Here is a 26,007-nt window from a genome sequence, read left to right as displayed (position 1 = left end):
GAAAAACAGATTTCTGCAGTGCAGGACATTACGGTAAACCATCGCCTCTCATCTTCAGGTGCATTTTATTAAAACAAAAACAAAAAAAAGCCATGTGGATAGAGCTGCTCATCAAGTTCATGATTACTTCAGACTGTGGTTAAGACAGAATTTGAAATTATGTTCAACGGTTATATAGAAACGGAACTTTGTGTTTTTATCCATTTTATAATTTTTCAGTTATAAAGTCTTGACAGTTGTATAATTACAGTTACAAAACAATACATTTCACAATTTCATAGCTTTGCATTTCACACCTATCATATTTAAATATTTCAAATGTATCAGACTTTAAGAATCCGATACGGTCTGTCCTGATATTCCGGACGCTGACACCTGAGACCATGCACACCTGTGTTCTTGGCCTTGATGTCTGTTGGTGATACGGGAATATTGTTGCTGGGTGATACTGGACTCTTGTTGCTTAGGGAAACCTTAGGAGGCTTCCTGCGTCCAACTGGAGCAGTCTGTTTCCTGCTTTGCCGCTCTGCCTCAGCTGTAAGTTCAGCCCCTGCAACCCGCTGAGCTCTCTTCTGCTGCAACTCCTGTAACACACCACCAGATGGCGCAAGATTTTAAGGGGAGCATTTGTCAGCTTTCTACCTCCCAAAGCAACTACAATCAAAGGCCAAAATGTGATAACATGTAAAGTACTTAAACCAGAGTTCGGTACCTGAATGGCAGCGAGGCGGGCCAAACGAGTCTTTTCTTCACGTATGTGTTTCCTGTCTTCATGTTTCTGCTGCTCCAGGCGTCTCTCTTCTTCTGCTCTTTCCTGCCACACCTGCATGGTAAAGAGCCAGAAAAGGTTAAAGAAGACTGCGCTCCAGCCGAGTGTGTGTAAATGGAAGGTTTCTGGGGCAATGATACCCTTCGTTTAGTGGCAAGGATGTGTTTGAGCGCTGCCTGGTTGGCGTGCTGCCTCCTGGCATGGCGTCGATACCACCGCTGGATGGTAACCGCTGCCTCGTTCACCTGCTGGACAAACCTGCAAAAAACACGATCCCGGGACATCAGCGTAATGCACGTAGAAGTTCTGTGAAAAAAATGTTTCAGCTGCCTGACCTCTCCGCGTCCTCCTCTGTGACCTCCCTCCTGCCTGAGGCCGACGCCGGAGTCTTCCTGTTGGAGGTGGACGACGATGATGAGAAGTTCTTTTGGGATTTAGTCAGAGAGCTCCTCTCCAGTGACACGTCATCATTTGCTGTGGCCTTCAGGATGTTACTGAAATAAAAATTATGTATATTATTAATAATCCCAGCATGATGCAGTGAATTTATTAGAATTTAACCAGGAAAATTTCTGAAATATTAACCACATGGCAGCATTTGTCTATGTAAAAATAAATAAATAACAAGAGGGCTCTGAGAGCACAGTATCCCACACCTGCAAATGCTGCTTTGGTACAAGTACTTGCTATATTCTCATAACATTTCAAGATATTTGATAGCCAATTTCAGAATGCAGACACCAACTCATGTAAGTGGGGTTGTCTAGGTTTGTAAATCAAGGCCCATAACTCTGCCAAAATGTGTCAAACTTGTACAATATGTCTATTACCAACCTATAACAAAGAATTGTACCAAGTTTCCCAAAATTACTAGTAAAAATGTGGGAGGAGTCGATTTCAGAAAGAAAGCACCCATTCACGAAACTGATAGAGTCTAGATTTGTTAATTAAGGACAATTAACTCTGGCAAAAAAAAGGCCCAACTTGAACAATATGATAATATGTGTATTACCAACCTATAACAAGGAGTTGTACCAAGTTTCCCAAAATTGCTACTAAGAACGTGAGCGGAGTTGATTTCAGAAAGCAGGCACCCACTCATGAAACTGACTGAGTCTAGATTTGTTAATCAGGGAATGGACCCAACTCCAACAATATGATGATCTGTGTATTACCAACCTATTAAAACGACTTGCACAAAGTTTCACAAAATTCCCCCTAAAAATGTGAGAAGAGTTGATGTCGGAATGCTTATACCCCTTTTTGGGACGGACAGACAGAAAGAAATTGCCATGACATGACCCGCCCACCCCCACCGGGCCTTCGGCCAGCGGGGGATAAAACACCCCAGCACTGACAGAGCACTAAGGAACCATAAGTGTTACTTTTTGTAGATTACAAATAAACATATGAACACAAGATCACCAAAAATTCGCCAACTGGCTGATTGTTTTGTGAGCAATCCTGGTACCAAACAAGCCAATCAACGCGACAGTAACAAATGAATAAAAGAACCGTGTGTGATCATTCGACAGCAGCATACTTAAAGGAGGGTTTCTGGTTGGAGCTCTTTGGCGTTAGCGGCTTTTCAGAGTAGTTGTTGTGTAAGATGGTGGTGACGGAGTTCCCAACAGTTCCCTTGTTGCTCCTGGAAAAAGCAAATGAAGAATGACAGTTATGACCGACAGAGCAGGCGAATATTTGTGTGTCGCACTGCAACACTTGCCTGACATCGCCCCAAAATGCCTTAAATTGCTCTACAAGTCAATGTTCGGTTTCACCTTTCAGGAGTGAACGCCGCACGAGACAAACAGCCTGTTATTAACCACGAGGACAGTAACTAAGACTGCGTACCTCCAAAACATTTTCCAATTAAAATAAAGAAATGGGAAGGCCATCCTCTATCAGCAGGTCCATTCAGTAAGTTCATGAAGTCAATTCCTGGTGAACTCCAACAATTTTACTCCATGCAGTGAAAATCTTTTCCATTCCAGCTCTTTTCTTTTCCAATCTTTTCTTTTCCATTCCAGCTCCGATCTAATATGTTTAAGTGTGAAATTCATCTCATGTGGCTTAAATTCATCCTGATTCCTAACCTTGTTGTTGAAGGCAACAATTACCAATCAGAAAGAAAACAACCACGACTGTATTCTTCAGCTAAACATGTTGTGCATCAGTCTGGAGTTTGTCAAATAATTCTCCAAATTCAAACGGAGACAAAGCCGATCTCGTTCTTCTCATTTACCTTCACTGCTGTGTCAGCAAGAAGGCTGCTGCCTTTTAGTGCACCACCCTGTAGGCGTGGAACTGATACACACCAGAGGTTTTTTGTTTTTTAAAAGATTTTTGAGAAGAAACATGTGAGAGTATGCGGGTGGAATTCCTGTGGGCAGTATCGGTGCTCGTCAGCAGCAGGTATGAAACACGAGCAGCGGGTCGCAGTGCTGACAGACGCCACCCACCTGTTATTGGCAGTGAAGGTAGCAGCCAGTGTGACCCCGGGCTCTCTTTTCTTCTGGCTAGCAGTGGGTGTGTCCACACTTCTGGTGCTTCTGGGGCCTGAGTGTGTAGAAAAAAGTCTGGGCTGATCATCCTGGAAAAAAAATAAATAAAATATAAACACTTAACTGAACTAACATCACATGTGATACCATGAAAAAGTATATTCCTCCAAAAAAAACAAACAAAAAAAAAAACAAAAGAGTTTCAATGGAAAAGATACTGACAGATTAATTGCGGTGACGTGTTGTGTTACCAGCATGTTCCATGTGGTTCTGTCTGGTGACACTTTGCTGAGAGTGGACACCTTTTTGCGTCTGTCCAAGCTACTGTCAATCAGAGCCAGGTTGTCTTCATTCCGCTCTTGACTGAGAAACACACACACGGCAGCCGCGTGTTAAAATTACACTTTTCCACAATCCACACTTTTACTACCAACTATGAAATGGATTTTTTTGTTGTTGTTGCTTGTTTTTTAGAGTGTCTAACTGCTAATCACGTATTAATCAGGAACTCACAACTGGGCTGTTTTACAATCAGGGTACATAGGTGGATTTTAAAGATCAAGTTTGGTTTAGGGCCCTGTCCCACTGGGGAGAGGATCAATTGCGCATGAAGTGAGTACACAAATTACGGGCGTTCGTTGTCGTCCACAACAAAAATGACCAAAAATAACAAATGGCCCAGTATGAATTACGGATATATTAATAATATATAGTGAATATATGATGAACAATCATGGTTATATAACACATGCAGTGAGGAAACTGATCCGACACATTGAGATTATCACAGCAGTATTACGGGTGTATTATGAATGCATCACGTACGTGTTGCGCGTGCACAGCATCTGCATTGCGGTCATAAAATAAGCGCACTCGGGCCTTTCGGCATCACTATTCACACCAACAATACAGGCTATGGAGCATTTGCTGGACTTGGACAAGTTGATCACAGAGTTAATGTTCATTTTGTCATGCGAGGGTTAACTGTTCATGAGTTTGGGGCGCGGGAGGGGGGAAGCCGCTCGGGTGTGAGACAGTGGGGTTTTTTTTGTTTTGTTTTTTTTGAGAGTGTCACAGAAAAGAGACTTCAGCTGAGTTGTGGCTAAACAGCAACTCTTCCTTTTGTTGGTGTTAGCAGCAGCTACGTCTTTGTGGATTTACACAGCTGGACCGGCACTGACTGGCAGGTATGTCGCTTTCTGCCACACTTTGGGTTCACGTGACGTGTTTGTTATGCATTCACAGATTGTCCGCAAATCAGCTGCAACGCAGATGTAATAAAAACGCTTTATTCGTGGCCAATTTGTATGCATTCACTACAACATATTTTAGTTTGTGATGTGGACATCATAGGCACGCAATATATCTGTTTTACACACTGTCCCGGTCCGCTGCCAAGCCGCAAATCCCCGTCAGATGCGGATTTCAGCGGTTAACGGCAGATATACAGCGGATAGAGTGAGTATGTACTGAGTATGTAAGGCGGATGTTATCCGCATCCAAATTTTTAAACAGCTCAAAAATCCTGGCTACGGACATGCGTGCCTCTGCGGATGATCACGGGCATGTTTGGATGACGGCCGACTCATACAGGCATGTTACATGGATATTGCGGCTGTTTGGCGAATATGGGTCAATTTTGTGCGCAATCCATACGCAAATCCTCCTAAACACCAGTGGGACAGGGCCCTTAATGACAAGGTGGAAATGACCAACAAAGTTGAGTTTGCCGTACATGGATAATTACAGTGACTTGCAAAAGTATTCAGCCCCTTGGTATTTCACACATTTTAATTTGTTTATGGCATTTCAAATACAAAAAGTAAAACAGGCTTCTCAGTATGAATATTTCTAAAATTATCTTCCTTAAACTCAAACTGAAAACAAATCTCTACAAATTGATATCAATTAATTAAAAATATAAAAGCCACTACTCTTGGCTTCATTCAGAGCAGAGAAGGATTTTCTTTCACCAAAACAAATCAAATCCATGCTTGCATCTCAGATGTACCTTCTGGCAATTTGTAGCTAAACTTTCAGGTCTTCTTTTTAAGAAAATCCTCCTCTATACCACTTCATCATGAAGATGGATAACTGGTGATACAAAACGCAAAGCTTGCACTGTGCATAATTTCTCCAATCACAGCCACGTAAGCCTATAACTTCTTCTGGGTTGTCTGGGTGTCTTTCCCCACTCTTCTCCTTCTTGCACAGTCACTCAGTTTTTGAGAACTGTCTACTCCATGCAGATTTACCATAGAGTGCTATATTGTTTGTATTTCTTTGTAATTGATGTAAATAAAGTTCGAAACATATTCAGTGGCAGCTTTACCATCAGAGAGCCTTGTCCACAGCCACCACAAAAGACTCTAAGCTGTCAGTGATGTTAAAGGGGGCAATACACAGTGTTAAGACAAGGGGGATGTAAACTTTGGATCAGGGTCATTTGGGTAGTTCTCTTGTCATTTTGATTTAAAAAGAGGAAACACAGTTGTTTGACAATAAATGGATTAACCCAACCACTAACCATGAGTGAAAAAAAAAGTTTTTGTACTGTCATTCATATTCTCTTAAAAATGGCCAAAAAAAGCAGAATTCTGCCAGAGTAAATAAAATTTTGAGCACAACTGTATATGGGTAGATTGCACTAATCTTAGTCTGTATGATTTACACAACAATTATCTTAATCAAAAGTCCTCTCTGGAAAATATAGCAGATCATATCTGTGAGCTAATATATGCAAACATCTGACAGGTCTGAAACTTTGGGCATTTAAGTCCCATAGTCAGCAATTAGATATGGAGGAACTTGACCAAAGTAGCCACTTTGATTTTTTTTGGTGCCAGTGACACATACTTGTGTACCCTGACTGTGAAACAGCCCAACTGTAATAACTCAAACAAATTCAATTATAACACATTATTTCTGCAGTCATGCAACTTTCCCACTAATTCTCACAGGCTCAGTAGTTTCCACATTCATTTAGCAGGTAAAAAAAAAAAAAAAAGCACAAATTTTCTTAAAGAGAGCTTTTGTCCTTTTATTTCCTGAAATACTGAATACAAGCACTCTCACTTTTTCCGATACAATGTTGTACTGTGAATTTGTTTCCCTGAAGAAAGGCTGTGAATTTTCTCAATGCCACTCACAAAGGAGAGTCCAGACAGACTGCCAGAAAGAACCCAGAACTATCATTTGAATCACAAAAGGGGAGGGGCAAAAGACCCCCCCAAAAAAACCAAAAAAAAAAACCCCGCAACTTTCTGATGCCGGGACTTAAATGGCTGCCAGTCTCATTAGCGATGCCACCAAAGGCGTGTACTCTGGTGATTTACTCTGTGTTGCATGTATGAATGCTGGCAAGATATCTTAAGAATACTCAATATGATTTGGGTCAAACTTGACAGGTACACTGGGTCTGGGGTTGGTCAGCAATAACAGTCAAATTACTGACCATGTGTTAATAATATACACAACAAAAAAGTCGTAAGGCCTACACAGGCCCTGAAGCCCAAAAGTTCTGATAAATATTCCCAAATTCCTACACGAGAAACACGACAATCTACGACTCCTCCTGGACGGGACGCCAGTCCATTATGGGTCACTTCCCCAGCCAAAGCCAGTACCCATTTACAGCTGGATGGACTGAGACAATCCAGATGGTTTCTTTCTCATGGAAATGATCCCAGATATTTTACTGCTACCAAACGCAAATGTTGTAAAAACCCGTCTTAAGATTTTCTCAGCATGCCTGATACTTTGAAATGTGGGCGTGGCTTTACTGTGCCCTCTGTGCACCTCTGAAGCACGTTTCATTCTGTTGACAAATGCCAAACTTTCAGCCTGTAAAAAAGTTTAAACTGTAGTCATCTGGACATGAAACCAGTGACGGCACCATGTGACACATGAAGCAGTTGTCACAGCACATGAGCGATCGCAGCATCTTGTTTCTCTGCTCAACATACTGTATGGAGAAAATTCTAAATTGCGTTTCCATTCAGCATTAGAGCTGAAAGGTGCAAAGCAATACTTATAACCAAGATGCCATCCATCCATCCGATGTTCTATACCCGTTTACTCCAATTAAGCGTCACCGGGGCAGTCATAGGGCGTGAGGCGGCGTACACCCTGGACAGGATGCCAACGTGTCATAGAGCTAGTCAAGATGCCATTTAGTGAAATATACAATTTTTAAAAGCTGTGGTACTTAATATGGGTGGCAGGGGGGGTCATGTCAGCGCAGCAGCTCTTGTAAAAAAATGTACTGAGGTCAGCTGCACAGGAGAGCCTCACTCTCTTCTCCATATATCACTGATGGAATTTGGTGAGGAGCAGCTGCCCCCGGGAGGAACCACGCTTTGGATTCAAAAGAAAAAAAAAAAAGTCTGCAACGCTTTATCCCCACAGCCTGCCAGTCATCCCTCAAAGGGCCTTACAAGCACAGATGTGGGCTGGCCTCCTGTGGTATGCAAGCTGCAGGGTGTTGGGTGCTTTCTTTTTTTTTTTGGAGTGTTGGGGGGTTCAGGATGAAGCCAGCTGGCCTAGCGAAAAACAGCGTGACAACACTATTCAGGGAGCACATTCCTCCAGAGCTGAGGAAGCAGCGGTGAGGGACGTAGAGGTTGCCTACCCGAGAGCCCTGAAAGACTCAGCACAGGGTGAGGAGGGGGCGGGGCTATTTATCTTTAAATTTAAAACCTATGTGTGTATCCTGAGAGGCGACAGGAGTGGGGAGGCGACAGCTGCTGGACAATAGAGACAGAGTGAGCACACACTTTTCCTTTCTGGGGGGGGTGACCCCGAGATCCCTGCCCTCCCCCTTGAACCTGAGCTAAAGCCAGACCCTAACCCCACCAAAGACCTGGGTTGATATCCATGTGTCCCCACCCCCCGATCTTTACCGTGCAGTGGCGCTGCCATGACACTTTGGCCAGTGTCCAAAGTGCTGAAGCTTCAGGGCCACCAGCTGTTGCTCTCTAAAGAGGCGGGCGCCGGCGTAAAGCGTCTGTAGCAGCTAACACAGACGCAGACCGCCTGACACACGCTATCTCACAAAAGGACGCAATCTTCTCTGACGTTTCCAAAAACACGTCCTTCACATTTCAGCAGCGCAGATGTTTCGCTGCCATGAAGGTCAGTCGATAAAATGAGTTCCAAAGAGCAAGTTCCGCCTGAGGCTTCTCTAAGGACGCATAGCAGGACATAACCTGTGATACACGTTGTACCACGTCAATGTCAGCGATACCAGAGAAGAAAATGATCCTGACCCACTGAGATAGAGTAACCTTTTATATAATAGATGTACAGTCCAACATTTAACAGGAACATTTACACACAAGCAGTCAATCTGGTTTGAACTCGTTTAAAACTGATGAGATCAACACAAAGCCAACAACTGTGTCAAAACTAGAGCCCGAGTATGAGCTACTTGCACATAAATTGATATCTGCATTTATAACAGCCCATAAAATGACAAAAAGAAGCGGAGAGACGAAAAATTAAATGAGTATCTTTGTTCACCAGAGGGCACTCTGCAGCTCCTCTTTTGCAAACGCACTCAATCAGCTGATAGAAGAAGACTGAGCATCATTCGGTACTTTAACGTTTCCCATAATCCCCCTGCGCTTCCCAGAATGCACTGCAGTGCCAGCAGAGTTCCGGCATTTCAAAGCCATGTAAACAATGGCGAGCGAGGATGTGGCTGACACCGATTCAGCAAGTTCACAAGCGATTATGATGATGACACATTCTCTCAAGTTGAGAGAGTTATCTAGAGGAGGTGTAGCACCTGTGATTAACTTCTGCTGTGCCCCGATGATGTCTTGTTGTCCATAGTTCACAAGGTGTGTTTATACATTGTGCCCTAAACAGGAACTCTGCTGAAACCGACCTCTCGCGTGACTCACGAACCACGAGACGACGTGAGATTCACAACTGTGAAACAGCGAATGGCCCAATCACATTATATTTCACTGTCACAACACCTGTTTTCACGTCTTTTCCACAAATTCGGTGGGCTGTCGGATATCGTATGCCCCCTGCCTTTCGGAATAAAATATTTTCAAAGACTTCAAATGCTTCCAAATGAGTTTAAAGCTTTTAAATTGTTGATGTTAATAATTCTCCAACACACCAACCTACAACAAATCCAAATTTTAAAAAAAGATGAAAGAAACCCCCCCCTTCAAATCCATAATTTTTCTGTCAATCAACTAGTTTAACCACACCCACTAGTGCCTTTATGACATCATCAGCTGTGTATTAGTACCTTAAAGTACTGTTGTCTTGCTGGTTAACCTGAGTGGTGCTGTTGGACCTCCTGAGGTTCTTGATGGCACGGGAACTGGCATCGCTCTGTACAATAAACAGGTTTGTGAATGACTATTCAAAAAGAAATTAAAAAAAGAAGTTGCATTCACGTGTGTTATGCGTGCACACCCACACACCTGCGTATTGCGTTTTGCCCGGCTGTCACCAGCCACGGACACTGAACGAAAGTATTTCCCAGATGAAGCGCTGCTGGGCCGCTTGGACAATGAAAGCTGCGTGCCTGTCAAGCTGAGGTCCAAGACCCTGTCTGGGACCCCCGTGGGAATGGATGAGGGACTACGTGTTGGATGCATCCTCTGAAACCAGAAAGCGAGACGAGACTAGACAAATGTCAAAGCAAATCTCCATTTGACTTCATCAGGTAAGACACCAAGAACAGAACAGACTGGCTGATTTGTTTCCCCGGTAACCAGCAACAACAACATCCCTCACTGTTTAATTACAGGCGAGATGACAGCTAAAGGAATGAACAATCATCCTCATGACATTAAAACCGATCTCACTATTGTCAGAGCTCAACGTGTTTTTGTTTAATTGTTCAGCCAAGATAATTGCAAAAAAATTATTAGAAATTACTATTTCCATCCTGGTTGATGAATCACACCTGAATCACCTCCAAAATGTCAAGAACTCTTCTGAAAGAAATAATGTCAAAATTGACCCTCTAATGCTTGAGTTATGGTGTACGCAAACACACGGACAATTAGGGAATAACCCTGTTGTGTCTGATGATTCGCGGATGTTAATGCTGGATTTTACAGTTGCAAATTGAGTTAAATGGATGTAATCCAGCATTCACATCCGCAAATCATCAGACACAAGGGGGTTATACCCATTCTAATCCAATTCCATTGTTTGCACAGTTTGTTTTTCTGCAAGTAATTCAGTCGCTGAATACTGTAGCAACAGCGTCTTCATGCCAAACTGGAAATTCTGTGAGGAGACCCACAGATTTCTCCAACTCGTCAACTGCACTGAGTAATTCTGTATTAGAATCTACATCAATACTTCAGTATAATAGATTAAATTCTCACATTTCAGCATCGTAGTCGCTGCACTAGTTTCTCTCGCTCTGAGCTGACAGCGCCATTATTGACATCTGCGTAGCAACGCAGTCAGGGTGCGGAGTAATACATCAAATGTGAAACGGTCAAATATTTTGCCACAGTCAACGTGATATTCAGTGGTCTGAAATCTCACACGATTAACCAATCAGATTTGCGTAACAAATTAAACTGGATTAGAATCAGGTCTTTAACTGCTCAGCCGGCTGCCAAAGGTCACAAATATCCACTACCTTTCCCCAGACCACAATGTGTCCTCTTTAATCCAGGGCTGGGAAATGATAAGATTTTATCAACAACAAAGCCATTATCAATTCTGCTTATCAGTCTGATTTTTCATTGATTGCTGACCAATTTTTTTGTGCAGAAAGAAAATGTACAGCAGTTTTCAGTGTTAATTCAGCTGTTTTCCTTGTTGCTAGATGCAGCTTTTGACATGATGACATCACATCTTAGGTCACGACTTGTGACTTTTTGCAAAGTGCAGCTGTCAGAAAAACATGTCAGCATTGATAAGAGGAACCAATCTCATCTGAGGTGTACCTGTTTTATTGGACTGCAAAATCTGGAACTAGTTCTTGATTGCTATCGCTACTTTAAACATTCTATTGTGTTGAAAGAACCAAAACTGAAGGTAAAGACAGCATATCAAGAATGCAAGAGATCTCAAGCAAGGCTCGCAAGAAATTCAACAATTTAAATACTGTCAACCCTTACTTGTGAGTAAGATTTAAAAAAAAAACAAAACATAAAACTGGAGCTGTAACTAATGATTTTCATATTCCACTAATTTTTCAGTGATTCTCTTGAAAAATTGGTTAGTTGTTTGATCCATAAAATGTTACAAAATGGTGAAAATGGCCATCAGTGCCTTGTTTTGTCCACAACAAAAATATATTCAGGTTATGATTACAGGGGATGAAAGAAACAACAAAATATGTAAATATAAGAAGTTGAAAAAAAAAAAAACTGTCCCACCCTCAACCTTAAAAGACTCTAAACGAATAATCAATTATAAAAATAATTGGAGACTGATATGGTCATCGATTAATTGTTGCAGCTCTACATACAACTATAAATGCAATGACAAATCAGCTATTAATCAATTGCTAAATTAATTGCTAACTATTTTGATAACCAATTTTATCAAAGTTCAAATTCTGGGAATTAATGTTTTTAAATGCCATTTTTTTCTGGTTTCTTTAGTCCTCTCTGATAGTAAACTGAATAGGCCTATATTTGGGATGAGAACATGACATTTGACGATGACATCTTGGGCTCTGGAAAACACTGATTGACATTTTTCACCATGTTCTAACATTTATAGATCAAACAACTAATTGAATAATCAATAAAATAATCAATAGATGAATAAAATATAACAATGCTAAAACACCCTCAGCCATATGAACATTGTGATCTTTATAATTTGCAGATGCTTAATCAATTCCTAAGATCCTATTGTCTTACGTACAATAGGTACATGTTCAGTAAAGCCCCTCTATCAATCAATCATAAACAATATTTACATTTTAATGGCATCTGTTGGAGAGTGTGCGTGTACATGAACTTTTGACAAGATCGAAGTTAGTTTTGAGTTAGCAGAAATTAGCATTCACGCTGACATCTGCAAAATATCTTGTAAATCACTCCAGAGGTGTTATCGCATTAGAAAAAACAGCATTTTCAGCTTTGCAAGTGTTTATTTCTCTCTAGCTTTTACATAATATTTGACAAAGGGGTTATATTTACACACAAATGCAAGAGTTCTGCAAGCTAGCTAGACCAGTCTGTGACGTCACCATGCTAACGTCCACGAGATGTCTTGGAAATCACTTCAGAGGTGTTATTAGGTTCCAAAAACAGTGTTCTCAGTTTTAGAAGTGGCTACTTCTCGCAAGCTTTTACATAACATATGACAAAGAGGTTACAGTTACACAGTTTGCAGCTAGCTACATCAACCAAGGATGTCACAGCGCCACTCTGATTAGCTGTCACCCCTGCCACTCAAAAAAAACAACAAAAAAAAAACAAAACAAAAAAAAGAACAGAATGAAACAGAATGTGACTTTTTAACCTCTTAAAATAGGTCAAGGTTAGCCATCTATGAACATTTTCATGTCTGTGCCCCAAAAATGTTCCCTGTGAATTTGGAGACTGGCAGTAATAGGACTGGACTTATGCTGAGCACAGACAGATGGACGCAAAGTCTTTGTAATACCCAATGGCCATATTTGATGGCCTCAGATAAAAAGTGTAAATTATTTACAGTTGAGAACCTGTGTTTGTGTGTCTGTGCCAGGCTGATACATCAGATGGCTGACAGTGTCGGCTGATGTGAGTCTTAGACAAACATATCAGCATCTGCGTTATTTTTGCCAATACTTTTATTTTACCAAATAAACAATGCAGTAAAACATTTTGGCTGTTGGAAATGTTGTCATTACATGGGTTGACCAGCAGATGGCACTCCAACAGCGTTGTTTATAATGCTGTCAAGCATGGCTGGGACACCCATCATCCCTTGGTCAGATTTAGCATCAACAGACAGAAACAAAGTGACCAGCTGCCATTTATTTACAATCAGAGTGGAAGTTTTACAGCAACAAGACACAAGTGGTGGCAATGCCACAATCTAGACGAGGCCAAAATAGATAAGAAATCCATTTTATGCAAATGCTGAGTGAAGCGACACATAGTGCAGCGGATAACTGAAAAAATGCTTCAAATAGTGATGCAAGCACCAAATTTGGCACGCATACACCTTAGACATTACTCTTTTAAAAATGCCGAGTGGCCACAGAAACTTTCAATAAGCGGCCAAGAAGGGGTCAATCAAAGAATTACACAGGGGTCAAAATTTTAAAATGCTCCAATCATATTGAAAGTATTCCATATTATTTGTCTGATCACGACAATTTCAAAAAGGTATAGTTTGGGCTATCTGTGAATGAATGTTCTGGAGTTATGGGGTAAAAACAACAAGAATAGTGACAAAGGTCAATTTCAATTTATACAGGTGTCCAACATTAAAGTTGCTCCAATTTTGGTAAAAAGTGATGCAAATTATTAGTTTAGTGAATATGGTTTTAAAAAGGAATAGTTTGCATCATGTATCATGCTTAGTTATCATGTTACAGGGCAGCATATGTCACGTCATAGAATCCAATGGATGACGACATTGTTTAACCTTTACTTTGCAAACCAAGCATGCAACACAGTCAAAACTATTCCATTTATTAATCCTATTAGCTCAACCAGTAATTTGCAGCACTTTTTACCAAAATTGGAGCTACTTTAACTTTTGACCCCTGTACAAATTGAAATTGACCTTTCTCAGTGTTTTTGCTGTTTTTACCCCATAACTCCACAACATTCATTCACAGATAGTCCAAACTATACCTTTTTGGAATCTTTATGATCAGATAAATAATATGGAATACCATTCAATATGAATGGAGCATTTTTAAATTTTGACCCCTGTGTAATTCTTCAATTGACCCCTTCTTGGCCACCTATTGAAAGTTCATGTGGCCACTCGGCATTTTTAAAAGAGTAATGTCTAAGGAGTATGTGTGCCAAATTTGGTGCTTGCATCACCATTTGAAGGATCCCTCAGTAAATATTCACTTATCTGCTACACTAACAGTAATTTCCAACCTGAGTGAAGGCAATGTGAGTATCTTGACATGCATTGGTTGGTTGTTGGTTATAGTTGCAATTATTTATCATAGATTTCATGTTTAAACCGTAAAACATCAAGCCTCAATTACACTTCTCTGTCATAAAGCTTTCATAAAAAGTTAAGAATCATTGTGATTTTTAAATGTGTAAATATATATCTGTATTGTAGTTTGTTTTATTCTTTAATATCAGTATTGTATCGGCTCTGAAAAGCCATCCATCCAGTTGTATTGTGTTGGGCTCTTGTGTGTGTGTATTTTAGGCATATTTATTTTGTCTTTAAAACTTTTGAAAGATATAATAATAATAATAATAATAATAAATCAGCTTTTGAACAACAAAATCAGCAAAATGCACCATATTTAAAACAAATTTACAATTATACAAATGTGTTGATCAGCTTGTTTATTTAATGATAGAATACAAACATTTTTAACAATAACGAGTGTCAAATTGAAGCCGCTCTATTGACAGTCTTTAGTTGACATTTATTTACTTGCACAAAATTGTGCAGATAAATCCTGCTAGCTTGCAAGTTAGCTGCTGTATATTAGAAATGTAAATTGAACTCCTAATGTGACACCAAGACGACGGAGAAAAAAAATAGAGATATTATCGCTAATAAATCACAGGCTGGTTTCGGCATTTGGCTAACGGTTATGGTCGTCAATAATAACGACTGCAGCGTTAAGCTAACAGCTGTCTTTTAATTTGTCCAACGCAGACGCACAGACGATGAACAATAAGTGAGGTTTACTTACAGACTGGAAGCAGAGAAGCAGCAGTGCGCAAACGCGCCGAAACTTGAAGGTTTTAAAGTCTTAAACAGCCAAAGTGCTGCTCTCAATCACTGGGGCCATAATAAACAAACAGTTTCTCTGTGGAAACAACGCACACGCAAGCTCCGCCTCCTACCGGCTGTGATTGGTGGAAAATTAACAAAGCGCATTCCGATAAGCTGAGAGGAGGCGTGGCCTAAAGCCCACCGTTTGGTTGACACATTACAGAAGACGTCACATTTTTAAAGATTGTTTATTTTTTATTACTTTTTAATGAAATCGCCATTTCATATGATATGCAAATAAATATTTTCCCTGTTTCTATAATTGGTGCTACCATGCTTTTATTCTGAAAGCACGTCATATTTCTCAGTATATTTTATGAAAATTCTATTGTAAACTACGTTTTCCAGATTTTTATTATTTACTGTTTGAAATAAAATGTGATACGAATGTTTCCAGTCTAGTTGTTGCTGAAGTCGTTACAATTTTAATATAAACAGCAATAAATCACAATTAACACATCAAATTCCTTGTTTATTTTGGCAATTTCTTTGAAAAAAAAAAAGCTCTTTTCAAACTTCATTCTCTCCTTTAATTAAAATAATCGTCATGTCCTTTATTTAATCAAACAAGTTCATTTCATTAAAAAAAGAACACTTCTAAAATCAGTATAAACAGAACAAAGCAGTAAATTCTAAAATTTAAATATGATTGGAATGATTTGTTTCAGCTCTATCACCAAAAAACAAACACAAGTATTTACAATATTCTCAAAATGGAATGGCATTATTAAACATGTTATAGCATCATGTGGAATGAACTGATTAATGTTACACCTTCTTGGAAATATTTTCTTAAAAATAAAACAATTCTGCAGCCTGCAAAAATGTTTATCGCCTTTTAAATTGCACAGCCACCTTCCACACGTCAGCTGCTTTTGCTAAGGTGATGTCTTCTGGAAAGGAGTCGAGACCCAGCAGAGGTGGAAGCTCTTTCTGCTCCAAATGGACCTCTAAAGTGGACCTGATGCTGGAGGACAAACACAGACAGGTGTTAGCATTTAGAGTCACTCCTGCTGTGTTCACACGCGTGACTTGCGGCTGCAGACGAGCCTTCTGTCATCTGACAGATGGTGACCTGCAGGGGTCAAACGCTGACCTGGGACGTCCCAGGGGACAGATGAGCTGCTTTCACAACATTCCTTCAAACCTCAATGGGCACACGTCTTACCAACATTATCCAACACATAAATAATAAAAAAGTCGATAAACAATAACTCCACCAAGGAAGTTCTACGATTGTTGCAGTTTGTTTCTTAATTATGTTCAGTTACTTTACAAAAGTTAAATTTCTCACCGCTCAGCCTGGAGCTGATGAAGTGTAACATTTATCAGTTACAAGAATTTTTTTAATGACTTCAAGAGTAGGCAAATGTTTACTTCCGCTCTAACGAGTGCTGTGGGAGAGTCTGGGCACAAACAGGTTGTTAAAGTGCGAGTGCTTGCTTACTCCCAGTGCGGTTCGTAACCCTGCTCTGGAACGGAGCGGCTCGTCTTCAGCAGCAAAATTTCATGCAGCTCCACGGAGAAACTTTCAACATCTGTGACTGCGAGGAACATCTTCAGCGCTTTCCTCTCCTCCTCAGACAGTTTCTGCTGGAAGTCAGACGGAATCCTCTGAAATGGATCCTGAGATAAAGAGAGGAACCAAACCTGGAGTCAGTCACACAGGAGGTTACATGGTCCAGGTTACGCTTAGCTTCCAGCTGACACTCAGATCATATCACCCTCAGCGTTTATCAAAGTCTTCTCTGGTCAAAGGACCATCACATACTGTCCTCTACATTTTCAGCTTATTGTCCACAGACATACAGACGGCGCTGATCGCAAATCTCCAGCCTCCTTAGTGTATGGGCCAAGACTACCACTAGGGGGAGCAAATGCTAACTATATTTTTCTGAAAGCTATCGATCTTTATATGTTATTTTAACGTCACAATCAATATCATGCACCTTCTTGATTTTACAGCCTTTCAGTGTCCCCTATTGACCAAATTGTTCTGTTTATTAAATAACATTTTTTATTTATACATAAAATACTAAATATTATCCAAATCACATACTAAAACTCATATTTGATGTTCAATTTCACACACACACACACACACACATACACACACACACAGTTAATATGGTTGCCAACATCCAGGATACCAGATAAAAACATACCAAATACATCCCTCTAGTCATGTACGATGAGATTTTTGGTAATACTTTCAAAATGTTATGTTTTTGTTTGTTTGTTTTCTTTTTCCCTTTGCCATCTTGGACATCGGTGGCCATATTGGATTTGGTTACTTTGGCTTTTGGTTATTTTGCATATGTTCTAACATCAACCATAATATTTACTATAATAATTATGATATTTTATATTGTATTTGGCATTTATATGCATTTATACATAGAAAAAAAGATTTTTATGAAATAAGATATTTTGGTCAATAGGGGTCAATTTGAAAGGCTGCAGAATCAAGAAGCTACACAATCTTGAGTGATAAATGTATAGTTTTCAGAATAATCAATTTCAGAATAATCAATTTAAAATGAAATTATCTACAGGGAGCGTGCCTCATCTTTTCCCAAGTTGAGGAGCAACTATTCTGATGAGAAAGCTGGAATGACTTTATTTCAGCTGGTGGAATTGTTTGCATTTCATTAGTACAGCACTCACTTGCTTTCTGGTTAGTATTAGCTCAGATTTCCAACAGGCCAGGAGTTGCCAGGTGGAAATGCACTGCTCCAATTTGCTCTCTCCAAGACACTAAAATAAAAACAGGAGATTTCAACATCAACGTGTGCACATTTGTTAGAACACCACAGCACACAAGAAGATAAGGTTATGCAAGAAAACACACACACACACACACACGCGCGCGCACTGGAGCTCTTGGTGAAATTTTATTCATTAATGGTAATTGTCCACCAGGTGGAGACATTGCTCCATTTCAAGAATGTTGTGTACAGGCTGCTGTGGGACATGACAACAAACGTGTTGCTTATACTACAATATACACTCAACAAAAATATAAACACAACACTTTTGGTTTTGCTCCCATTTTGTATGAGATGAACTCAAAGATCTAAAAGTTTTTCCACATACACAATATCACCATTTCCCTCAAATATTGTTCACAAACCAGTCTAAATCTGTGATAGTGAGCACTTCTCCTTTGCTGAGATAATCCATCCCACCTCACAGGTGTGCCATATCAAGATGCTGATTAGACACCATGATTAGTGCACGGGTGTGCCTTAGACTGTCCACAATAAAAGGCCACTCTGAAAGGTGCAGTTTTGTTTTATTGGGGGGGATACCAGTCAGTATCTGGTGTGACCACCATTTGCCTCATGCAGTGCAACACATCTCCTTCGCATAGAGTTGATCAGGTTGTCAATTGTGGCCTGTGGCATGTTGGTCCACTCCTCTTCAATGGCTGTGCGAAGTTGCTGGATACTGGCAGGAACTGGTACACGCTGTCGTATACGCCGGTCCAGAGCATCCCAAACATGCTCAATGGGTGACATGTCCGGTGAGTATGCCGGCCATGCAAGAACTGGGACATTTTCAGCTTCCAAGAATTGTGTACAGATCCTTGCAACATGGGGCCGTGCATTATCCTGCTGCAACATGAGGTGATGTTCTTGGATGTATGGCACAACAATTGGCCTCAGGATCTCGTCACGGTATCTCTGTGCATTCAAAATGCCATCAATAAAATGCACCTGTGTTCTTCGTCCATAACAGATGCCTGCCCATACCATAACCCCACCGCCTCCATGGGCCACTCGATCCACAACACTGACATCAGAAACCGCTCACCAACACGACGCCACACACGCTGTCTGCCATCTGATCTGAACAGTCTGAACCGGGATTCATCCGTGAAGAGAACACCTCTCCAACGTGCCAAACGCCTGCAAATGTGAGCATTTGCCCACTCAAGTCGGTTACGACGACGAACTGGAGTCAGGTCGAGACCCCAATGAGGACGACGAGCATGCAGATGAGCTTCCCTGAGACGGTTTCTGTGCAGAAATTCTTTGGTTATGCAAACCGATTGTTTCAGCAGCTGTCCGAGTGGCTGGTCTTAGACGATCTTGGAGGTGAACATGCTGGATGTGGAGGTCCTGGGCTGGTGTGGTTACACGTGGTCTGCGGTTGTGAGGCTGGTTGGATGTACTGCCAAATTCTCTGAAACACCTTTGGAGACGGCTTATGGTAGAGAAATGAACATTCAATACACGAGCAACAGCTCTGGTTGACATTCCTGCTGTCAGCATGCCAATTGTATGCTCCCTCAAATCTTGCGACATCTGTGGCATTGTGCTGTGTGATAAAACTGCACCTTTCAGAGTGGCCTTTTATTGTGGACAGTCTAAGGCACACCTGTGCACTAATCATGGTGTCTAATCAGCATCTTGATATGGCACACCTGTGAGGTGGGATGGATTATCTCAGCAAAGGAGAAGTGCTCACTATCACAGATTTAGACTGGTTTGTGAACAATATTTGAGGGAAATGGTGATATTGTGTATGTGGAAAAAGTTTTAGATCTTTGAGTTCATCTCATACAAAATGGGAGCAAAACCAAAAGTGTTGCATTTATATTTTTGTTGAGTGTAGTTCAACTTGTTTCTGAAGTACATTTAACCCCAGCAGCCAGGCAATGATCTAAAAAACAACAACTCAACAAAGGACTCCTTCAAGCAAAAAGAGAAAGGTTCTAATCTGGTTAAGTTAATCACTAAACCTTAACCCAATTGAGCACCATTACACCTCCTAAAAAGGAGACTGAAAGAAATTTTTTAAGAAATATCTAACAGAGCCAAAAGTCTGTAAAAGAAGAAGAAATCAAGAAACCATTAATTTGGTGACATCAGCAGGTTGGATGCAGTTACTACAAGTAAAAGATATGGATTACCTTTTAATGTATAGATGTTTTTCTCACACCAAATTGGGTGGTCTGGTACAAAACGTGTGGTATTCTACATATATTGTCTAACAAATCTCAAACACAAAAATCTTCAGAATGTAGCTAAAACAAATGCACTGGCCTTGTTGGTCCAATATCTTTTGGACGGGACTGTATCTGGGTGTTGGTCTCTCTGACGAGATGAATGGAGAATTTAGACACAGTGCTTTAATTTCTTCTTTTACTATTGCTATGGGTTTGTTGTAGTTGAGGTGAGGGCTATCATTCAGGATGATTTTAGCTTGAATTTATACTGTGCCAATCACCACCTGGAAGGTCTACCCAGCAACAAAATGCTAAAAAAAAACAAAACCAAAACTGCCACACTTTGGATTTACACTTGGCTGGAAAAACAACAAAAGTCACCTGCATGAAAATGACATTTGCACATCTCCATTCATTCATTAGCTGTGCTATTATCTGTGTTATACCTTGGCTACAGTTCTGGAAATCTGTGAACGCATCTGCAGAGACTCAGTGAGGTAGGACAAAAGTTGGTCTTGAGGATGCCCTCCTGTCTTGCCAAGGAAGCGAAGACCAATCTCCACCACAAACACGGCATCACAAACATCGGTGTATGATCGCAGCACCGTCCTCATGGTGCCACTCACTGAACCCTTCAGGGGTTCCTGCAGCACCAACAGAGAAACTGTCAGTAAGACAACATGTACCGTGCAGAGGAAAGAATGTGACCTCTAAGGATGGTGCTTCTCAAAGTTCTACAAGGAAGTCTACTGTGGGCGTTCTTTAGCTAGACTTTAGTCAACTCCAGATGAAGACGCTGGCACCATAAATGTGACAAAGTTCATCAGAAGCACCACTGAAATGGACTGACCTGAGGAATCTTCTCTCTGACTTCATTTAGAACCACAGAAAAATCTTGTAGGCTTCTGTTCAAGTACCTCGAGGTGTCCTGATTTGAATTAAAACAGACAATAGTGATTTTTAGGATGACTTTTTTTTCCTCACTTCCAGACATTTACATGCAGCTTCTTGGCTGATTTCAATCTTTACCGTCTGGATAAGTGGCTTCCCAGACAGGAAGCGACGGGCCAGCTGGGTTTGAATCCCCGGCAGATCATAAGTGCTGTCTGTCTCACAACCTTTCTTCAGGGTGTAGTGGCAGTGGGCTAAAACCAGCGGGATCAGCTCTCTCTCTGGATGGCACACGGTGAGCTGGGTATCTGATATCCCCTCTAACGGAACGCTGTATTCACTGGAAAAACAAGAGAATGTTTATAATCGATCAAACATCTCAGATTAAACCCAAGTTCAAGTGAAATACATCACTGAATTTGAATACGACTACTACTGTAGCGATCAGTGGTAGTAGTATTTCGTATTGTACCAACAAGAACATCATTCTGAAGCACCTTAATCATTACCATGTATTTCTTTGGATATAAAGATGCAGTTTGATGACAGAATTAATTTTATACAACCCTTTGAAAATGAGCATGACTTAGTGGGAATGGAGTTCCTGAAGAATCACAGGGATTCAGTGTTCGATACTGGACTGACCTGTCCTCTTGGCGACTCAGTTTCCTGGATTCTCTCACCAGGATGTTTTGAGTATCAGACAGGAATTCCACCAGCGTTCCAAGACATGATCCAGGTCCATGTCTACACGGTGTCAGGAATGCTCCAGAGCTCTCAGTTGTCAGCTCTTTTCCACACAGGCTGACGTCTATACCCAAACCTGCAGCTGCATTTATACACAAGCGCAGCAAGAAGCGAATCAGTTCACGCAGATAGTAAAGTTCATACAATAAAATACAGCACAGACTGATCTGTGGCATCCTAAACAAGTATAATTAAAATAATAATTTGTGGGTTTCAGTAAGACAACAACTTCTTTGTGTACCTGTGTTAAATGGAAAGAAGGTGCTATTTGCCACACCCCCTCTTTTCATTCAAATATCAGACATCACCCCCCAGAAAATATATGGGCATGTCTCACCGAACACATATCAGTTCAGTGGGTGTGTCTCCCTGAGCACAAACTGGATCAGGGGGCGTGTGTTCCTGAACGCAGACTGGCTCAGTGGGCGTATCTCCCTGAGCAAAGAATGGCTCAGTGGGTGTGTCTCCCTGAGCACAGACTGGCTCAGTGGGCGTGTCTCCCTGAGCACAGACTGGTTCCGTGGGCGTGTCTCACTGAGCACAGACTGGCTCAGTGGGCGTGTGCATTGACATATTAAAATTAAATATGAATGGTTGCATACTTACAGTTGTTTGCCACCTCTGATCGGAGGTAGTTCCACACAGTCATGAATCGTTTCACTCTGCCGAGCAGTGTGTTCTTCTGGTACCCTAACAGGTTAAAGGCAGGTTAGCATGTGGCAATGGGGGGGTTTAACTACTGTTTTACCTGCTGTGACTTCAGGTGGTTTCATACCTGCTGGGATCTGCTGTAATGTCTGTGAAATCGTCTCGGATGTGGGATCTGTTGGGAAAACCCTCAGCAGGTCCGACTGCAGAGCAGCCAGCTCGGGCAGATGATGTAACTGTCTCACACAGCGTATCTGGGACAAAGACAGATGGTCCAATCAACAATTAGGCAGGTCTCCCTATCTCCAAACTGCCAAACTGCAATGTGGGAAATCAACACAGGAGATCCTCCAGTCCACCGCGCCGTGTGTCACAGACTAAAGAATCATTGGTAGGCAGGGGGCGCTAGACTTACAGAGTACTGAGGGTATAGTTTTCTCTGCAGAGCAAAAACAAGTTTCTCAAGGAGTGCCTCTACAGGGCGGGCCAATGTTAGACCACGCCACATAATGCACAGACACTTACACGAACATGAAAAAAATTCTTTTAGCAGTTTTTTGGTTTACCGTTATCACAGCTAAGTTTTCAGTTAGCAGATCTCTGGAAATGCGCCGTTAGCTCCCTGGTGAATCTGCAAAAGTCATGCATGCTCGCTTATGAGTTCTCACATGATCAGATGAACCACTGCTGGGCAATACCTTCTGAAGGAAGAGGGTGAGCAGCGGTAAAGAGCCGCAATTCTGTGATTCTCCCACCAACTGAGAGAAACGCGCCACCGTCATTGTCTCGGGTAGAGTCCAGAAGGACGAGCGATGTGTTGGACAGTCGGAAGGAAGGGACAACATAGTTCCTGGATCCCCGAAAAGCAGAGTCATTAAGGGGCTGCCAACAAGACCATCGTCGGTGGAGATTCTCTCCTGGGCTTCAGCGAGATGCTTCGACATGTTCTGAATGAAGACAGGTTACATGGCTTTACTGATAAAACACACAGATCTGGAAACAAAAACATCACAGCCAGTGCACTTGATTTATCCAAAAGTGCATCTTATTATATAATGACAGTACCATATGTATGCCCCCCCCCCCCCCACACACACACACACACAAAACGACCACACACACATACACTGATAAAAATGATTTTTGGGGGGGCCCTGTAAATATTACTTTGATTTCTTAATTATATTTGCAATTGTATTTTTTAATTATCCACATTTACTTTTAAAAACATACCCATTTTTGCAATGTGTTACTTGGTATTTACTTGTAATTTGTTACAGCATTTTACAATGTAACTGTAAATGACATTATCAATGTTTAGTGTTAAAACTGTTGTAAAATCAAGTAAAAAAATTTTTAAGCAAACCTGAGAACCACAACTCTATTAGCTTTTCTACACTGAAAAAAAATTGGAGTGGTATTTATTTGAAAAAAAAATCTGGGAAAGTTTTTCACTCAAAGTAAATTTTACAAAGACAATTCTTAAGTAAATTTTATTTGCATATATTAGTTTTTCTAAAAGAATAACTCAAGTAACATTTACTTTCAATCAGTGGTGGGCACAATTCCGCTAATCCGCTAACAGCAAAATAGTAAAGCTAACCTTTTTGTTAGCGTATTAGCTTTTCAGCTAACTTCAAACACCATCAGCGGACCAATTAGATACTGCTAAATTTAGTTCAGCTAATTTAGGTTCGCTAGTGTTTTTTGGCATAGTTAGTTATGGTGAAAACATCTCTCAATCATAAAATCATACATATTGGTTCCTGTCTGCTACGTACTTTGTAGCAGTCAGGCAGCTGACAGGAGCTGAGCTCAACTCTAACCCAGCATAAGGGGCCAGGCCGCTACAAAAAGAAAAGAACAAAACTCATTTACATTCACAGCATACAGTGGTCCAGACGTGAGGCTGGACCACTTATGACTTATGGTTTTGATTTGTAAATCAAATTAATCCAGACAGAATGCCTACAGTAATGTCATTAATTAAAGAGAAAATATAACACATATCTTCTAATTTTAAAATAATGCACTAATTCTGAATGTTTTGAACATTAACACACACAGATGCCAAAATGCCTTATGGGTAAAATGAGACTCCCCTCATCATTGATTGTTTGATGTAAAAACCAACACACGTCACTTAACATGTGTGTTGGTTTTTACAAATAAATGTGTATTTGTAAAATATGTAATTTTTTTTCATCTGTAAAAAAAGAATGCATTTGCAAAACTGAAAATTCTGTTGCATTTGCAAAACTGAAAATTCTGTTTAAGTTGTGATTCAGCTCAAATCCACACTGCCATCCAGTAGATGGCAGTGTTTTATGCATTTTGAATGTAAATGACTCTTTCTTACAGCAGTGGGCAGGGTGCACAACGACAGAAGCGCTGGCTCATTGGTTGTGTTGGGTTTGTGATCGTCTTTGATTCTAATCAGAAGCGTTGGTGGTGCTTAAACTTAAATCCGGCTTGTCAACAGCTGAGAGTGTACCAGAGACAATACTGAAAGTTAGCGGTTAGCGATTAGCTGTAGCTTCCACTAAATTGTTTTTAGTGGTTTATTGGTTTAGCTCTATAAAAGTTAATTTTTCAGTTAGCCGATTAGCGGTTACTGAAGCTAACTTTTTGGTTAGCTGTGCCCACCACTGCTTGTAATCATCAATTCAATACTTTCATTGAAGTTTACTCTCTTTATCAGTACAAAAGTAAGTCCCTTCGGCTGCTCCCTTGTTTTCACTTGGGGTCACAATAGATCCATGTCTATTGTGGTACAATAGACCCCAGGAGAGGGGTCAGGAGACCCCCTCCTGGTAGACCAGAGTATATGACACTACCATATGTATGCCCCCCCCCCCCCACACACACACACACACACCCAGGTTATTGCTAATTTGCATAAATTGCCATCTGTCATTATTCTGACTTTATTTGTCAAGCAGCAGCTTTGTGCCATCTGTAATTTCACCGTGTTCTTACTTGCAGGATTGGATTAACAGCAGAATCACAGACTTGCTTCTCCCAGTTTTGCCGTTCCTGTCTAGAGGACAGATCTCCTCTCGCATGGTGGGAACCTTAGACATGATTCAGAACGATGTCACAGTATTTTATTGAAATACATTTTTTTTGGAGTCAGTATTACGTACATGTTGTGCAGGTGTTGAGAATCATATGAACGATAAGCGCCGTGTTGTCCATGTTCTGATCCAGCATCTGCCCCAAAACGTTCAGGTCCATTTTGAGGTGGTTCCACAAGAACGTAAAAACATCCGGCGTCCTCGGGTGGATCATATCACCGACTCCCTACAGGATTAAAGGATCAGCTTCAATAACATCCATCCCTGTGAGATTGAGACTGATTATTTGCTGAGGCGAGGTCTCACTCTGGTGTTTCTGATGGCACCCTGCAGCATAGCAAGGTGCGTTAGGAGCCGCAGGATGCAGGACTGAGCGTGTGTCAGCTGGCGGTCAGGAGCTTCAGACCGCTGATGAGCTTCTCCAAGCACATGTCCGGTCCGAGTCTGGTCTCTAACCCTTGATACACACAAAAAACAGATTGTTATTCAAACGAT

General features: G+C 41.0%; 2 protein-coding genes across 3 annotated transcripts in view; both read right to left on the bottom strand.

The window, feature by feature from the left end:
* Positions 1–15,242, bottom strand: part of cep131 (centrosomal protein 131) — a 39,700-nt gene extending 24,458 nt beyond the window's left edge. For both annotated transcript variants that reach the window (XM_034193733.1, XM_034193734.1), the window contains exons 1-10: positions 15,113–15,242; positions 9,720–9,899; positions 9,542–9,627; positions 3,525–3,636; positions 3,232–3,362; positions 2,313–2,417; positions 1,105–1,263; positions 910–1,027; positions 713–823; positions 392–584 (exon numbers count right to left, since the gene is read on the bottom strand). In XM_034193733.1, coding sequence (XP_034049624.1) covers positions 392–584; positions 713–823; positions 910–1,027; positions 1,105–1,263; positions 2,313–2,417; positions 3,232–3,362; positions 3,525–3,636; positions 9,542–9,627; positions 9,720–9,896 — 1,192 coding nt within the window. In that variant the 5' untranslated portion in view covers positions 9,897–9,899; positions 15,113–15,242. The remainder of the gene's footprint in view (positions 1–391; positions 585–712; positions 824–909; positions 1,028–1,104; positions 1,264–2,312; positions 2,418–3,231; positions 3,363–3,524; positions 3,637–9,541; positions 9,628–9,719; positions 9,900–15,112) is intronic.
* Positions 15,243–15,987: 745 nt separating this feature from the next.
* Positions 15,988–26,007, bottom strand: part of rnf213b (ring finger protein 213b) — an 86,575-nt gene continuing 76,555 nt past the window's right edge. Inside the window, 13 exon segments of the mRNA XM_034194411.1 lie at positions 15,988–16,162; positions 16,643–16,821; positions 17,863–17,952; positions 20,596–20,793; positions 21,000–21,077; positions 21,179–21,380; positions 21,686–21,869; positions 22,394–22,477; positions 22,563–22,689; positions 23,134–23,382; positions 25,415–25,509; positions 25,582–25,738; positions 25,819–25,969. Coding sequence (XP_034050302.1) covers positions 16,024–16,162; positions 16,643–16,821; positions 17,863–17,952; positions 20,596–20,793; positions 21,000–21,077; positions 21,179–21,380; positions 21,686–21,869; positions 22,394–22,477; positions 22,563–22,689; positions 23,134–23,382; positions 25,415–25,509; positions 25,582–25,738; positions 25,819–25,969 — 1,933 coding nt within the window. The 3' untranslated portion in view covers positions 15,988–16,023.

Source organism: Thalassophryne amazonica, chromosome 18 (assembly GCF_902500255.1).
Source record: "Thalassophryne amazonica chromosome 18, fThaAma1.1, whole genome shotgun sequence".
Classification (NCBI taxonomy): Eukaryota; Metazoa; Chordata; class Actinopteri; order Batrachoidiformes; family Batrachoididae; genus Thalassophryne; species Thalassophryne amazonica.
This window is presented reverse-complemented; position numbering and strand designations above follow the sequence as displayed.